Raw genomic sequence first — 17,403 nt, 5'->3', positions numbered from 1 at the left:
AAAACAGCCCGGAGGGGGGAGGGCATGTCATTAAAACTCTTTGGTCTGTGTTAACTACTGCCTCTTCCCCTCTGCCCAGTGGGAATCAAAGGTGAAGGCAGGCACCGAAAATCAGAGCAGTGTGAAAACAGAGATCATCACTTTGATTAGTTTGAGGGTTCTTTTTACATCAACCTTTAACTGCAGGACAAGCAACCACACATTCCTGAGCTGGATTCCAATTCTTTGCACTCCTTCAGCCAGCCCAGCAGGGTGCTGGACCCCAGCCTAGCGTGAGGTGGTGGCTCCTGGTCCAGGCTGTTCCAGTGGCTCCTGTGAAGCCCCCCAAACTCTGCTCTGAGCACTTTGCCATCGTGATCAGCCCACCACAGGAGCTGTGCTAGTGAGGCAAACAGAGCCACATCTCACAATGTCCCCAAAGGAGCCTCTTCACGACCCTCTCCGGGCAGGGGGTGACCTCAGATGCTGTTACCCATGGAAGACACCAGTCAATGCCACCTACTCTTCCCTTTGGGAAGGTAGAGGGGTTCACCAAGAGTCTCTGGTCTGGTGCCCAGCCCTGCCCTCTGGCACTGTGTGTCCTTTCAGGCAGAATTCCCAGTGACAGCATGTTGTTTTTGTTCACACCAAGTCATGCTGCAGCACATGTCCTGCACACCTTTCTGCTCAGACATAAATCCAGATCAATAAACCAGCTCTGCCCCCACCCACTGGACAGGAAATCTCTTCAACCTTCCACCTTCCCTGTCTCATCCTCAGAATTCCTCCTCCACAAATTCCATTTGGGTGTCTTTTTTCTAAATGCAGGTTAGTAACTCTGGGATCATTGGAACACTGTAAAACCCAAAGCCTCTAAAACACCAGCTTTGTGTTTCTAGCCCTAAAGGCAGTGTCTGTGCAGCTGTCATTGCTGGAGTGCCAAAAGAAACCTCTCCAGCATTATGCTCAGCATAGCTCCTGCAGGGGGGAAGCAGCAGCTTTGGACAATCCAGAGCTCTGTTCCTTCATTTTTGTATTGATTTGCCTAGAGATAAAACAAGCCAAGGTTTGTTCTGTCCAAAGCCATCGTGCTCAGGCTCCGAGGTGGATCTGAGCGTCCTTCCAGCACAGATCTTTTAAGATTGCTCTGGTCCAAGACTCCCCAAGAACCCAAATACCACATTCAAAGATGGGAGAGAACGTTCAGTAACAACCAAACGAAACCCAAACAGCCCTAGGAGTCAATTTCAGTGCTTTACTTATAGGGATAGGGAATCAGGATGATTCTATGGCACAGCAGTGGAGCCAGGCCTGGATTCAGCTCCCCGTGCCCTCAGGGCAGCCATTTTACAGCAAGCGTGGCCGAGCCGGTGACACCTCGCTTCTGTCCCACCCTCGTCACTCTCTCCCGTCCCCCCGGAAAGAGACCTTTTTCCCCAGGGTCCCTGGGCACATCACAACATGCCGGAGCCCTGGCTACAGTTCCAACCCTGCATCCACAGCGCCGCGGCCGCGCTGAGAGGAGCCGCCCGCCGCCCGCCGCCCGCCGCCCGCCGCCCGCCGCCCGCCGCCCGCCGCCCGCCGCCCGCCGCCCGCCGCCCGCCGCCCGCCGCCCGCCGCCCGCCGCCCGCCGCCGCGCACGGCCGCCCCCCGCGGTGCACTGTGGGACACATCCGCGCCTTGGCGCCAACGCCGCCGCGGTGCATTGTGGGACGCACCCGCCCCTGCCCCGGCCGGGCCTTCTTGGCGCGGGCGCCGCACCGGATGTGACGCCACACGGCCTGCCGCTTCCCGAAGCGCGCCGCGGGTTGCGTTCATAGCTCACTCCAGGCAGCGGAGGGCTGCGGCGGAAGGTCTGCGTTGCTGTATCCCCGCTCTCAGGAGCTGCTCCGCCAGCGCGGGTTCGGCTGCTTAGGTGGAGCTGGAAAGGGGCGAGAAAGGAGGGACTACTTTCCGCTGGGTGCGCGCCTGCGCAGGACGGCAGCGCGGGGGCGCGGCAGGACACGCGGGCACCGCCTCGCCTGCCGCCGGCACGAAGGGTGCTGCGTCCCGGGGTGAGATCGCTGCGCGCAGCAGGACCGCGCGGGGAGCTGCGGTCGCCATTTTGCAGCGGTTGTGGGGGACGCCGCGCGTGTGCTCCCGTGTGCCCGGCCCGGCCCCGCGCCTCTCGCCAGCCGCTCTCCGAGCCCCGGCCCTCCACCGCCGCAGCCATTGCCGACCTTGCTATGTCCGGAGGGGGCGTGATCCGCGGCCCAGCCGGCAACAACGACTGCCGCATCTACGTGGGGAACTTACCCCCCGACATCCGCACCAAGGACATCGAGGATGTTTTCTACAAGTACGGGGCCATCCGCGACATCGATCTCAAGAACCGCCGCGGGGGCCCACCGTTCGCTTTCGTCGAGTTTGAGGACCCCAGGTGAGATCCTGCTGCCACCCGCGGGCGCTCCCCTGGGAGGGGGAATTGGGCCCGACCGCGGCCTGTTTCCGCGTGTCCTCCCACAGCGCAAGGCTTGAGGCGGGAGCAGCCGCCCGGGAACTGCGTGTTCTCGCCCGTGCGATATCGGCCCCTGCCGGTGTGCAAGGCCTCGGGCCGCGCTAGCGGGCCTCCGCAATGTTGCGGGGCCCCGGTGAGGGGGTCGGCGGGCGGGCAGCGCAGGGTGGAGCCGGCGGGAAGCGGGAACAAAGGCGGGGGGGCCGTGCGTGGGCTGGGCGCGGCGCAGGGGGGAAGGCGACCGCGCTCACCGTCCCGTCCCGCAGGGACGCGGAGGACGCCGTCTACGGGCGGGACGGCTACGATTACGATGGATATCGCCTCCGCGTGGAGTTCCCTCGGAGCGGCCGGGGTACCGGCAGAGGAGGCGGCGGCGGCGGTGGAGGCGGAGCCCCTCGGGGCAGGTACGGCCCCCCGTCCCGGCGCTCAGAATACAGAGTGATCGTCTCGGGTGAGTCATTCCTCTTTCTTAGCCCTAGTGTTTGCCCACCCCCGGGGTCCTGCACGCAGACTTCCCATCCAAGGGTGTGCAGCGCCGAGCCCCTTAAAAGCATCGCCTCGCGTTTCCTGGGAGGAACGCTGTGGGTAGGCTGCCAGCAGCTCCTGCAGGCAGCCCGTTTGCTCTGTGAAGAGCCCCATTTGTTTGCTACGAGCTGATGCTGTAAGTGCGGGAGGTGAGAAGATGAGAGGTTTTTAAGGTAGTGCCTTGCGTTTTCCTTAGGGCTGCCTCCAAGTGGAAGTTGGCAGGATTTAAAGGATCACATGCGTGAAGCAGGTGATGTATGTTATGCTGATGTTTTCCGAGATGGCACTGGTGTCGTGGAGTTTGTGCGGAAGGAAGATATGACCTACGCTGTGCGAAAGCTGGATAACACTAAATTTAGATCTCATGAGGTAGGTTTCATCCTTACTTTCTTTGGCCAGAATTGGATACAAGGGGCTTAACAGTAGGATTCGAAGGTAAGGAACGTGTGGTGTTCGTCGTTGACTTGCAAAGCAGCTGAGCTCAGTCTGTGGGCAGTTTGGCAGGAGATAGACTTGCGAGCGTGGATGTCTGTAGTAAACGGTATCTGCAGTCGATGTCAGCATGCCTGAAAAGATGGCCCTCAAGCCTCGACTTTTCAATCGAAAGTTCTGTCTATTCAATAGGGAGAAACTGCCTACATCCGTGTTAAAGTTGATGGCCCAAGAAGCCCAAGCTATGGAAGATCTCGGTCCCGCAGCCGTAGTCGTAGCAGGAGCCGTAGTCGAAGCAACAGCAGAAGCCGCAGTTATTCCCCACGGAGAAGCAGAGGATCTCCACGCTACTCTCCCCGCCACAGCAGATCCCGATCTCGTACATAAATGCTCACTAGCTCTGATCTTTTTGTAGAAGCCCATGTTGTACACAGTTTTCCTTTACTTAGTACAGCCTCTCATTATTATTTTCCTCCCTTTTTTTTTTTAATTTTTATTTTAAAATTCCAACTGTTTTATCCAAATTGGCTGAAGTGTTGAATTGCATTCTTGTGTAAAATCCCTAGTGAGTATTTGCTCCTTAACATCAAACATTCCCCTCACGTCTTTGGTAAATTGTATTTTACTTGCTGTCAGTCAGGATTGTTTCGATTTAGTTCTAGCTAAATACCAACACTCTCCGACCCGTGGTACCGCTGTGTAAATGTCTCAGTGTTCAGCTGGGGATGTTGGGGTGTTTGTGGCTAACTTGTCTCTTCTGGGGGATCTTATATTTTATCTTGCCTTTTCGTGTGTCTTTCTGTAGACATATCTGAAGAGATGGATTAAGAATGCTTTGGATTAAAGGATTGTGGAGCACATGTCAATCATTTTAGGATTGTCAAAAGGAGGATTGAGGAGGATCAGATCAATAATGGAGGCAATGGTATGACTCCAAGTGCTATTGTCACAGATGAACTTGGCAGTATTGACCTTATACTGAGAGACAGGTTAATTGAGCACGTCACCTCCGTGTGGCTTCAGGCACCTTGGTGTTCCTGCAGGCTGCAATTGCTCTGCTCTTTAAACCCCTGGGGGCAATTGTGGCTCAACACTTGCTTTGGTAATTCTCTCCCAGTCTAGTTCTTGTTGTTTTGTCGGGGTTTTTTTATTTTAAAGGAACAAACAGGGTCGGGGAGGGGGTGGGAGGTGGGGTGGGAGTCCTTGGTTTACTTCGTCAGGCAGCATTTGGTTACAAGTGTTGATGTTACATAGTGCTTGTACGCTTGTAGTAGCTGAAGGGTATTTTAAATCCGAGTATAATATCAATACTGCTAAAATCTGCATGTCCTCTGTGTGACTGATAGAGCATTGCGATTTCATTGCTTTAGAGTAGCAGAATGAAAGCAAAAACCCAAACCAAACAACAACAACAAAAGGGAAATAAATCAAAAACCTAGTTGGGAATAATTTTAAATCTCAGCCCTGCCCCCTCAGCCTAATTCTCAGTTGACTGCTGGGTTAGTTAAAGCTTCAGCCTCCAGCGGGGAGGGCAAGCTGCAGCTCAGGCACACGGCAGGTGGACGATGGCTTCACCACTAAGAGTTTCCAGTCTCAGAACCACTTTTTGCGACCACAAAACCTGTAGCTCCCCACCCAGGAGCAATGAGTGTGTTGGCATTTTCCGTTGAGGTGTTGTAAATAATGACAATGTTTCCTCCCAGTGGTTAATTAACGTTTACAAAGAATTAATCTGAGCATCAGCATTCAAAAAACAACAAAAAGCAGTTTGTCTTGGGGAATTGATAGTTATTATGTACATCTGTGTTAACTGATGGCAAACATAACTCATCATTCCCCAGAGCCTATTTTTTCATTACAGTATCTAACTTTTTGCCTCCTCTTTTTTGGTTTTGCTGGTTATAAAGGTTTGGATTGGAGAGGGCTCACTGGATCCCAATCCTTGGAGCTGGATCATTGGATTCAAATCATAATGTGGATAGGATAGGGAGGCTGAATTACAAGGATTCATGGAGCGGGATCAAATTACCAGGAACATAGGAGTGGATTCCTGCCCCAACCAAACCGCATTGATGTGGATTTTTTTATTCATCTTAATTGGCTATTCCAAAGATACTCTTTTTTTTTTTTTTTTTTTTTGGTTTTTTGTTCCCATTTTTGACGATTGGAGCCCTTAAGATGCACGATGGAGTTTTTCATATTTTTGGTAAAAGGAGCAAAGCGAGGACCTGGAGAGGTACGCTGGAGCAATCTCCTTGGAAGGATTCAGCACGAGTAGATGGTAAACATTAAAGGGGAAAAAGGGGGGTTTGTTTAAAAAAAAAAAAAAAGTCATTTCTCTAAATTTAAAGACAAAAATTGGAGTTAAAGACTAAGTAGGTTTTCAATTGGCTCTTGTCTTTTTTTTTTTTCTTTGACAAATAAAATTTATACAAAAACACAGAGTTGTCATCGTTTGTTGCCAAGAGCCCAGAGCCTCCTCTTGCTGCTGTGGCCTTGTTCAAGCTGCAAGTTTGCAGACAAAAGGCTTTTGTGTCCCACAGAGCCTCAGTGTTTCACAGGAAGCGATGAGGGCTGAGCTGCTCCTGAATAAAGGAGCAGTTCCCTGGGAAATGGCTGGAATTTATTATCCGAGGAGGGGAAGAGAAAGAATCCTCCCTGCTTAAAAGAGGAGGCTTTAATATCAGTGGTGTTGCTAACCCTCCTCTTCTGAGGAGATAAAGGGAAGTGAGGTTAATCAGGCTGGGTGCTCCCCCCACCCGTCCTCTTCAGGGGCTGGGGGCAAGCCCTGGCAGTGCAGGTGGAGCGGAGGCAGCAGAGAAGTGAGGAGGGTGATGGAAGAGCTGGGTGGGTAGTGCCAGGTCGCTGAGTTTAGGGGACAGTAAGTGAAAAAAGTGTCTGCATGGAGCAGACTGCATGGAGCTTATAGCTGTCGTAGGGAGATCAGGGCAGGTGGTGAGCAGATGAGGGTTGAAGCAGGTTTGGGTTGGCATGGCAAATTTTTGGTAGCAAGGGGCTATGAGGTAGCTTCTCTGGGAAGCTGCCAGAAGGTTCCCTTATGTTTAACAGCCCGTGCTGGCCTTCTCCGAGATGGACCCACCAGTGATGGTGGCAGTGGCTCCAGGATAACGTTTAGGAAAGAGAGAAGCCCAGAACTTGAGCAACTGCAGCCAGAGAGGAGGGAGAAACAACTCTGCAGCCCCCAAGGTCCCTGATGAAGGAGGAGGAGGTGGTGCTCAAGGCACCCAAGCAGAGTTTTCCCTGCAGCCCACGGAGGTCCACAGTGGAGCAGATGCCCACCTGCAGATGTGGAGAACCCTGTGCTGGAGCAGGTGGATGCCTGAAAGAGGTTGTGACCCCATGGGAGGACCTGTGGAGAGTAGTCCATGCTGGAGCAGGTTCCCCAGCAGAACTTGGGACCCTGCAGGGGACGTCCCCACGCTGGAGCAGCCTTCCTGAAGGACTATCCCCATGGAAGAGACCCACACCAGAGCAGGTTCTGTGGGAAGGACTTGAGCTGGAGAAGCTCCTGGAGGACTCACTCTCGTGGAAGGGACCCCACACTCAAACTTGGAAAGAGCATGAGGAGTCCTGAGGGAGGAAAGAGCAACAGAGCCAATGTGGGATGGGCTGCCCCCAGCCCCACTCCCTGTGCTGCTGCTGGAAGGAGGTAGACAAAACTGAGCAAAAAGAAGGGTGGGGGGGAGGTGCCCCAGGTTCTGTTTTTCTGCTGTTGTCCTGCCCTGAATAAACGAATCCTCTCCAAACTGAGTCTTTTTTTGCCCTGATGGAAGCTGCTGGGTGGTCTCTTCTGTCCTTGTCTCCACCTGTTGGCCTTCCCCTAGTCCAGCTGAGGAGAGTGTGACAGCAGCTTCGGTGGGCATTTTTGGAGGTCAGCTCACCACAGTGACCATGGGTGGCTTCTGCAGGGGAGGGACACATCCTGCAGGGAGATGTTGAACGAGATCTGCGTTAGGGGCAGGCTCAGCAGATGTGGTGTTTGTGTGACACTTAGCCAGGCGGGACGCCCTGTGCGGTGATACAGCTGGGCGCCTGTCCCAAAGGGGCTCTCCCTGCAGAGTGCTGCTGAAGATGGGGCACTAACTGGGGGTGGTTCAGTTGGGTTGAAGGCAGGAATGTCCCTGCGGGAGCTGTCGGGTTGGGGGTGCAGAAAGGCTCCAGGATCCCTGCGGGGAACTGGCAGGTGAGGGGTGTGAGAAGGGAGCACTGGTGTCCAGCTCTTGGGTCCCTGAGCCACAAGAGTGGGAAACGCTTGAGGATTGTTTGCTGCAGAGATTATCTCTAAGTGGTTCGTAGCAATCATCGCCCCTGGAACGGCAGTGCCTGCCTGAGGGCGGCCTGGGAAGGTACACAGCTCTGCCAAGGAGGAGGTGAAACCAGCGGTGGGATTTGTGGGCTACGTCACCTTCATGCCAAGCTCCTGGTGCTGAATTCTGAAGGAGCTGGTGGGCATCATAGCTGCAGGGGGGCTGCTGATTCTCCCTGAGCAGCAACTGGTTTAGTCTCGGCGGGAAACGGGAAGGGAATAAAACAGTGCAGAGGCTCTTCCTCTCCTTTTGGCTTAGCACACAAAGGACAGGAGTTCAGGTCACTGCTCCGTGTTCCTGCTGCTGTGCATCTGCCCTAGCACCATGCGTGCTGCCACCAGTCCCTTCCTTTGTTCTGTGTGTACCTGACACCACTCAGTGCTGCTGTTTGGAAAGCACCTTGAGATCCTGTAATAAGACCCTTCTGGGTGTGGAGCTCTGCTTGCATTTCATGCCTCTAGACGTTTTTCTCTTGCAGGCAGCCAGGGATGCTGCTGGTGGCACAGGAAAGCTTCCTCCCCTGGGGCAGCTAAGGCTTCCCCAGGGCCCTTAGGGTTTAGGTTCTGGTTCAGTTTTGGGCCCCTTGCTCCAAGGACATTGATGGCCTGGAGCAGGTCCAGAGGAGGACAACAAAGCTGGTGAAGGTTCTGGAGAACAGGGCTAGGGAGGAGCAGCTGAGGAAGGTAGAGGTGCTTAGTCTAGGGAAGAGGAGGCTGAGAGGAGACCTCATTGCTCTCTACAGCTCCCTGAGAAGAGGCTGCAGGGAGCTGGGGTTGGTTGCTTCTCCCCAGTATCAAGTGATAGAAGGAGAGGAAATGGCCTGAAATTCTGCCAGGGGAGGCATAGGTTGGAGATGAGGAAAATTGTCTTAGCTGCCAGAGTGGTCAGGGATTGGCACAGGCCACCCAGGGAGGTGCTGGAGTCTCCATCCCTGGAGGTGTTCAAGAAAGAAGTGGCCATGACACTTGGGGACGTGGTTTGGTGGCCATGGTGGTGCTGGGTTGCTGGTTAGAATCTTAGGGGCCTTTTCCACCCAAAGCAATTGTATGGTCCGTAGCACCTAACATGACTCCCACGTTCAGGGGGACTATGATGCCCTGTAATTGCCACCACAGACTTCACAGGTGGAGAACTGAGTATCTCAGGTGCTGGAGCTCAGCTCTTGCAGCACTGGGAAAAGCTAAGAGGAGCCTGTGGCTTCTGCCATGCACTGGGTTTGGTTCCACCATAGCTCTAGGAGTTCATTAACTCATTCACTCAGAGAGTCAGCAGCCTGCTGGGTGCTGGGAGCTGTTTCTGCTGCCAAGCATTGCCCAGGGAGCCCTGCTCCATTTCTTCCCCCTTTGCCTTCCCAGGCTGGGGATGGAAATGAACCCAACTCAGCACCACTCCAGCTTCCCTCCCAGGCATGGACCCAGCCAGTCATCTGCTCACCCTGCTGTGGCTGGGGGCTAAAACCTGCTGCAATTCATCTGGATGTCTTCCATACCTGAGTGGAACAGGTTCTACTGGCAGGCAGAGGGAGGCCACAGCAGCTTGCTGCCTGTGCCTGTTCCAGCAGTGTTCTCTAGGATTTTGACAAATCCAAACCAGCAGGCCAAGGACCTGGTTTTGTTGTGTGAATGAATTTGGTCTTCCCACAACTCGGTCCCAGAGTCCCAGGGAACCTCTGAAGATCATCCAGTCCAACCCCCTCATAAAGCAGGGCACCCACAGCAGCTTGCCCAAGATCACAATGGCCAGGGGGAGTCAGGATCTCTGCAGAGGAGAAGACTCCTCTCTGGGCAGCCTGCTCCACGCCTCCAGCACCCTCGCACCAAACAAGTTTCTCTGTATCTGCAGCTGAGACCTCCTGGGTTCCAGTTTGTGCCCATTGCCCCTTGTCATGTCACTGGGAACCAGGGCAGGCAAGCTTCTTAGCTGGCCACACATCCCTCAAAGGCTGCAGGACAGTAGCCGCCCTCGGCTGCCATGGTGCCACCTCCTCGGTGCCGCTGTGCTCTGAACCCAGCAGCCCTGGAGCAGCTCTGCCGTTCATGCACAGGAGGAAATCTGCCTGCTCAGATGGTCCTGGCTTCCCATAGTGCTGCTTTGTTGGCACAACTGAGGGCAATTGTGTGCCCCGGGGCTGCGTGGTGCCTCTGCCCTGCCCTGGGCCCTGCAGCTGCCCGCTGGCAGCAGAGTGGGATACAGCTGGCATTGTGCAAACAGTTTGGGAAGAGCAGCAGGGCAGGAGGGAAGCTGTCCCTAATTGCACATCACAGTGATAGCAGAGCACTTAATAAACCTCACATTAGAGCTCAGGGCTGGATAGAAAAGCTGTGGTTTTTCCTCGAAACCAGCGTGGGGTTTGCTGGGTTTTTTTGTTTGGTTGGGTTGGGTTTTTTGAACAGAAACTTCTGCTTTAGAACAGCAGAGCTGGCACTGATCTGGCTGTGCTGGTCGTGGCTCCGGATTTCTCACTCCTGGTAACAGCAGAGAGTTTTTAGCTGTAGTACAAAATGAGAGTAATTTCTAGAGCAGCTAAAATTAGCTGCAGCCTTGGTGAAGAGTCCACTCTGCCCAGCCAGAGTGCTCCTCGCTGCACCTGCAGGGGGAAGAGCAGTGGCTGCTGGAGTGCAGTTGCAGCTCTTGCAGATGGAAAGCTGAATCCATAGGAAAAAAAAAGCTAAATCAATGCTCCAGGAAGTTCCCTGTGCAAAGAATGGCCCCTAAATTCCCTCTCCTGAGTGCCTGAAGAAGAGTGAGTCAGCCTGCAGAGCCTGACGTGCCCGCCCGCGCTACTGCTCCTCGCCACGCTTTGTCTCACCCTGGCAGAGCTGTGAGATAGGCATGGAGCCTGGCAGAGGCATGGGACGGGCATGGAGCCTGGCAGAGCTGCAGGATGTGAATGGAGTCTGGCAGAGGCATGAGACGGGCACAGAGCCTGGCAGAGCTGCAGGATGTGCGTGGAGCCTGGCAGAGGCATGGGACGGGCACGGAGCCTGGCAGAGCTGCAGGATGAGCACAAAGGCCAGCAGAGCTGTGGGATGGGATGAGCTGCATCCTTGCCCAACTCTAACTCGCCCCGTTCCTGTGTGGCGAGGGGTCCTGACTCTGCCCGCCGCTCGCCCCCTCTCCCGCGGAGGGCTGCTGTGCGTGCCGCAGTTGTAGGGCCATTACCATAATTTTATGCACTAATTTGTGTAATCATTAAAGAGTTGAACAGGGCATTGTTCGCATGAGTAATTACCTCTGGGTTCTAATAGCTCTAATTCATCCCTTAAGTGAGCTTCATACCCCTGTGAGTCAGCCGCTAACGATTCACCCTGAGGGGATCAGATTTGCCTTAAAACCACCGCTCCTGGCTGCCTTGGTTGCACCTGGGTGATGAAATGGGTCCTGGGGAGCTCACACAACGGATCTCTACCTGGGAGGATATGCCAGGGTGCACCCACAGCTCCAGCACTGGGCTGGCAGGGGTGGGGTGCAATGTTTTGCTCGCTGGGGTGCCCAGAAGCATCCATGGAATCACGGAATTCCTTTAGTTGGAAGATCAAGATCACCCAGTCCAGCGTTCAGCCCAGCACTGCAAGGTCACCACTAAACCGTGTCCCTGAGCACCAGATCCAGAAGCTGGCTAAATGCCTCCAGGGATGGTGACTCCACTGCTGCCCTGGGCAGCCTGTTCCAGTGCTTGAAACCCTTTCAGTGAAGAGCAGCGGAGGTTTAGCAGTGAAAAACTTGGCAGTTTCATAGATTCCCGGGATGGGTTGGGTTGGAAGGGACCAGTTCCGACCCCTTGCCATGGGCAGGGACATTTCCACCAGCCCAGGTTGCTCAAAGCCTCATCCAGCCTGGCCTTCGACACCTCCAGGGAAGAGACATCCACAGCCTCCCTGGGCAACCTGTGACAGTATCACCAAAGATTTTGTTCCCCCCTTGGAAGCAGGGTGTAGAGTTGGTCCCTTGGCTGGTGGACTCCTCAGTGAGCGCATCCCCACTCCGGCAAGGCGGTGACAACAGTGGGGATGCTCTTCCTGAGGCTCCTACCGCGGCTGGCTGCTCACCCTGCGGGATCAGCTGAGCGATACAGACGACTGCACAGACATTGACTATTCTGGAGACAATCCATAGCTGCCAAAGGAGATTAAGCAGCACCCAGCTCCTGGGGAACAAAACCGTGGCAAAGAATAAAGAAAATGGGGCAGGGTGCTGGCGGAAACACGAGTGGATCCCAGGGGAGCACGGCCATCAAGCTGGGTATTAATCCCTGCCGGTCCCTTCCCCGAAGGATTTCCAAGCTCTTTGCTGCTATTAACGGCAGCAGCCCTGCAGGGAAGGGACTGCAGCATTATCCCTGTTTTCCAGCTGTGGCTGGGCAGGAGGGAAGCAGCCTGCTCGCCCCAGCTTTGCCGTGTGTCAGTGAAAGATCAGGGATTAGCGCGAGGATTTCCTCGGCTGCTCTAATTCAGTGCCCGTGGATTTTTTTTCCCTAAAAGCGCTGACCTCATGTGCCTGCTGCCGCCCATCCCGCGGCCAGCAGGAGCTGGGCAGATGGCTAGGCAGGAGAGCAAGGCAGGAGAGAGGATGTTTCCCTGCAGTCCTTGGCCCCGCAGGAATTATGACTAAAAATGGTCACTGGTGATTAAGCGGTGGAGTGCGGCGCTAAGCAGGCGGTGCAGGCTCTGCCTCCTCGGGAGTTCAGATCAAACGGGGATGCCCTCCGGAGAGCAGAGGCTGCTCTCAAAGTGCTGAGGGTAGCGTGAGGAGGGCACTGCTCTCGGGCACTGGCTGGGGAGCACCCAGCAGCTCCCTGGAATGTCCCTCTGCAAACCAGAAACTACTCTCCGTGTGTGTGCGTGAATCAAATAGAAATCATACACCGGGCCAGAGTGAGGATTTGCGGCCAAGCGTGGGCATCTGCATGACATCGGTGCCTTGGCATCCTGTGTGCTGGCTGCAGCAACAGCAGAGAGCAGCAGAGGTGGGCAGCCCCACTTCTGGGGCACGGACGCTCATTGTGCCTTAGGAGGGTGGCAACGCCAGCAGCCTGCTGCCCATCCCCAGCTCTTCTGCCCTGCCACGGTTGCTCTGAGGGAAAAAAAGAAGTCGTCCCAGAGACAACCAATATACAACAAAAGGGCACTGAGTGCTCATGGCATGGGGCAGCTCCACCACTCAAGGTGCCAAGGAGAGATTAGCCCAGCACAGCTGAGGACAAGGAGGTGGGAAGCGATAAGGGCACTGTCCCGGCACGCTGCCGGCCGGCGGCTGGGCTAAACATAGCCGCGCTCACTGCCCCGCGCCCTGCTGCCCGCCGCTGCCTCTCTGGCAGGAAGCCCCAGCATGGGGCACGGCCTGTGCCGCGCTGAGGGGCGACTGCTGGAGCAAGGGAGTCAGCCCTGGGCAGTGCTACCTGCCCCAGGACAGCAAGGCTGTGGGAAAGCAGAAACCTGGAAGAGGGAATGGTGCCAGATTCATGGGGAAGGCTCAGCTTGGGCCCCTGGAGCCAAGTGAGCGCCCCAGTGGGGAGCGAAGAGTTCAGGAGAAGTGTATGGAGGGGAGCACCCACTGCAGGGCTGTGCTTGGCACGGGCATTGCCCAGCTGCCGGGAAGCGCGCAGTGGGTGCTGGCTCCAGCTCCAAACGCACGCAGAGGTCTCCCTGCTGCCAGGGCAGCCTGCAGCCCTGGCGACTCCACACCATGCCAGCTCTTCCAGTTTCCTTTCCCACTTCCACATGCATCAGTGCTGCAGGGATGCAACTCCAAGCTCGGTGCTGAAGGCAGAGAGGCGAGCAGCATTCAGCCACCTGCGGAGTCCTGCTAACAGGCTCCTTCTTCTGGGCAGCTCCTTGCTGCTTCTCCATTGATCGTGCGGTGCCTCTGCCGTGATTCAGCCACGCCGCCTGCCAATCTCCTGCATCCCATGTTCCTCCTCTCGAAAGTGGAGCGATCTTTTACGTGTGCTACTTACACGAAGGCAACAGCAGCCTCCTCTTTGCAGTGCCAGGGCTTGCCCTGGGGCAGGCGTGTGCAGTGGCCCTGGCACGGTGTGGGCAGGGCATGGCTGCGACTGCCACCCAAGGGCATGGAGGAAGGGATGGATGGTGGATGGAAAAACGGATGGATGGAGGGATGGATGGATGGATGGATTGATGGATGGATAGATGGTGGGTGGAGAAATGGGTAGAGAGATGGAGGGAGGGATGGATGATGGCAGCAGGCTTAGGTGGTAGGTGAAGATGATGACTGTGGGCAGCCATCTGGCAGGAGCTTTCCTTTTCCCTGGGAAGCAGGTCTGTTGCCACAGCACCTTCCACACGTGTTGTGCTGCAAGGCAGGGATGTACTTGTCCAGTGGGCACCGGGCAGAGGGATGGGTTGGGAAGCTATTTGGAGGACACTGAGACATCCCACGGGGTGAGCTGGCACAGGACGGCCACGCTGCCAGGGAGGCTGTGCCAGCAGCCGAGCATTCGCAGCGGGCACGGGCTTTGCTCAACCTGTGCTTCCCGCTGACGTGTGGCACTGTCTCTTTTTAGCTTCCCTGGCCAGCGTGAGAGGGAAGTGGAGGCTGCAAAGGGAGAAACCAGAGAAGACAGGGAATTGAGAAGCAGCTGACGGGAATCTGCCTGCGGGAGCTCAATCTCAGTAACTTCACTGCAGCTGATTTGCACACTCGAGGGCTCTTCAGCCCCACGGAGCTGTGAAATTCAAAGCCTGCCGCACGGCTCGGGCAGCAGCAGGCATCAGAAAGGGCTGCTCCAAAGCTGAAATATTTGCCAACATTCGCTATTCTTAGCCACACCAGCACATGCTCACCGAGAGAGCAGAGCACGGCGGCAGCAGGCAGGCAGGGCTGGGGGGAAGCACTCGGAAGGTCCCTGGGCGAGCAGGGACCATGCCTGCCATGGGTGTCCACACCTGCTGTGGGGACCTTCTTGCCCAGCCCAGCTCAGCTGCTCTATAACTACAGGAGATGTGCAGGCAGCAAGAAATCAGTCTCTGGTTTTATCACTCGTGTCCCACTATAGGTCCTAGCGCCCAGAAGGCTTCTGCCGGGATGCACAAACTATGTCGAGCTGGAAGGAACCCTCCAAGGGCATCTTGTCCAACCTCCTGCACTCAGCACAGACACCTCCAGCCAGAGCAGGCTGCTCAGAGCCACACCAAGTCTAATCTTGAACGCTTCCAGGGATGGGACCTCAACTACCATCCTGGGCAGCCTGTTCCAGTGTCTCCCCACCCTCACTGTGCAGAACTTCCTCCTGATGTCCAATCTAACTCTGCCTTGCTCCAGTTCCAAACCATTGCTCTTGGCCTGCCCCCACAGGCCCTTCTGAACAGTCCCTCCCCAGCCTGTCTGTAGGTCTCCTTCAGATGCTGAAATGCAGTTCTAAGGTCTCCCTGGAACCTTCTCCAGCCTGAACAACTGCAACTTTCTCAGACTGTCCTCAAAGCAGAGGTTCTCCATCCCTCTGATCATCTTTGTGCCTCATCTGAACCTATTCCAGCAGGTCCATGTCCCTCTTGTACTGGGAGTCCCACAGGATAAGGGGATAAGATGGATAGAGGGATCATTCTGGGGTTCCTAGGTTCTTAAGGGGAGCTGCATCCCCCTGCCCTGCTTCCTGAGCAGGCAGGACCGCTAAGGGCACACAAATAGGCATTTCACTAACTGTTTGGTGGCTGAGCACAGTGGAGAAAGCAGCTCCCTTCTCTGCAAGGCATGCCTCAAGGTGGGTTTGACAAATCAACTGTGGATATTGCTTCTTCTGGAGGTGTCCCTGGGAAGCTGTGTGCTGGGTGGCAGGAGGGCACACAAGTGGCTGAGGGCTGCACAGGGTTTTGTCAGTGCTGGCACTGAGCAGCTCTGGTCTCCAGGAGACTCCCCACAGTCAACCTTGGCATGAGCACTGGAGGCAAGGGACACCCTGGCAGCTTTCCAGTCCTTCCAAACAGCTTGGGGAGCGCTGAGGAGGAAAGGAGGGAAGATTTTCGTTTGAAAAGGCAGAAAAGAGCAGCCTCAGGACTGTGGTAAATGGACCACATGGCTGCTGGTGCCATAGAAATTCCCTGTGCACACTCACTGCGGGTACCAGGGCGGCAGCAGGGTGGCTGCTGATGCTATCACTGTCCCAGCTCGATGACTAAGGGAGCTGGAAGGTATAAATTAAATAAGACAACACTTCAAGCCACCTGTTCTGTGGGTTTGTCCAACGCAGGGCTGCTTTAATTAAGACAGAGAGTTTACAAATCCAACCTCTGTTTATTCTGCTGTGGGGCATATAGAATGTAAATAGGAACTTTCAAACACTGTGGCTTTTTGTATTTCCAGTTATAATTCTAGGCAAAGGAGGCTTCATCAGGCTTGGCAGAGACTTGCCCTTCACAAAAACAGCTCCTGCAAGCTCCATTGCCCCCTCCCCTTGGAGGTTCTATGCAGCGCTCCAGCTCGCAGTGCTCCCAGCAGAACCTCTCCCTACTGCGGGACGTCTTAGGGTGTGAGAGGGCTCAGCTGGTGTCACTGCACGGAGAGGGCACTCCAGCTCTTCTCTCAGCTGGTGTCACTGCACGGAGAGGGCACTCCAGCTCTTCTCTCAGCTGGATGTCACTGCAAGGAGAGGGCACTCCAGCTCTTCTCTCAGCTGGTGTCACTGCACGGAGAGGGCTCTCCAGCTCTTCTCTCAGCTGGATGTCACTGCAAGGAGAGGGCACTCCAGCTCTTCTCTCAGCTGGTGTCACTGCAAGGAGAGGGCACTCCAGCTCTTCTCTCAGCTGGATGTCACTGCAAGGAGAGGGCACTCCAGCTCTTCTCTCAGCTGGATGTCACTGCAAGGAGAGGGCACTCCAGCTCTTCTCTCAGCTGGTGTCACTGCAAGGAGAGGGCACTCCAGCTCTTCTCTCAGCTGGATGTCACTGCACGGAGAGGGCACTCCAGCTCTTCTCTCAGCTGGTGTCACTGCAAGGAAAGGGCACTCCAGCTCTTTTCTCCGGTTCTCTGACCTAGCCAGGCTTTGAGTGTTTCTTTGTGATCAGCTACAGGTGATCCAGCCAACTCCTACTATTCTGTGACTCTGTGACCCTGTGAGCTTTCTAGGTTTTGTTCCTGCATCCCCTCTTGGTTCTTCGAGTTGTAAACCCAACAAGAACGTGGAGTTCAGCCTCCTACGTGCTCCTCGGGATTTCTCCGATGACTCAGTGATACGCTTGGGCAGTTCCCTTAGCCTTTAATTGAAGTGAGTGAGAACCCTTAACAAAGAGCCCTCCCAAGTCTTCATTAATAAGCGTTAACAAAAATAACTGACCGACAAGGAGAGAAATAACCAGGAGAGGCAGTGGTGTCCCCTTCTCTACACGCGGGGGTTTCCTCTCTTGCTGGCAAGAGCATCTCTGCTGAGCGGAACGGAGCTGGGCTGCTGCAGTCCCCGCGGGGCTGGCGCCACACGCCGAAAACCCCTCAGATTCCTTCTTTTTGCGTCGTGTTTCTGAACTCAGAGCTTCTGCAGAGCCGGGGAGACATTTCGGACGTTTCCAGTGCTGCTCACCAGACGCAGCAGCACAGAGGCCAACCAAGGGGCAGAGAAGGCTGGGCAAAGCCGAGCGAGCTTCCAGTTCCCCGCGGCAGATGGGCTCTCAGAGCCACGGGTGCCCTACAGCAGGT

At 55.4% G+C, this 17,403-nt stretch overlaps 1 protein-coding gene across 1 annotated transcript; it reads left to right on the top strand.

Moving 5' to 3' along the window:
* Positions 1 to 1,775: 1,775 nt before the first annotated feature.
* SRSF1 (serine and arginine rich splicing factor 1) lies at positions 1,776 to 5,870 on the top strand. Its single transcript, XM_064165928.1, has 5 exons — positions 1,776 to 2,398; positions 2,740 to 2,924; positions 3,195 to 3,367; positions 3,623 to 4,355; positions 5,338 to 5,870. Exons 1-4 carry the CDS (start codon positions 2,205 to 2,207, stop codon positions 3,815 to 3,817), a joined length of 747 nt encoding a protein of 248 aa, XP_064021998.1. The 5' UTR covers positions 1,776 to 2,204; the 3' UTR covers positions 3,818 to 4,355; positions 5,338 to 5,870.
* Positions 5,871 to 17,403: the final 11,533 nt, after the last annotated feature.

Source organism: Pogoniulus pusillus, chromosome 27 (genome assembly GCF_015220805.1).
Source record: "Pogoniulus pusillus isolate bPogPus1 chromosome 27, bPogPus1.pri, whole genome shotgun sequence".
NCBI classification, from domain to species: domain Eukaryota; kingdom Metazoa; phylum Chordata; class Aves; order Piciformes; family Lybiidae; genus Pogoniulus; species Pogoniulus pusillus.
The sequence above is the reverse complement of the archived record's forward strand: the minus strand, read 5'-3'. Positions and strand labels throughout refer to the sequence as shown.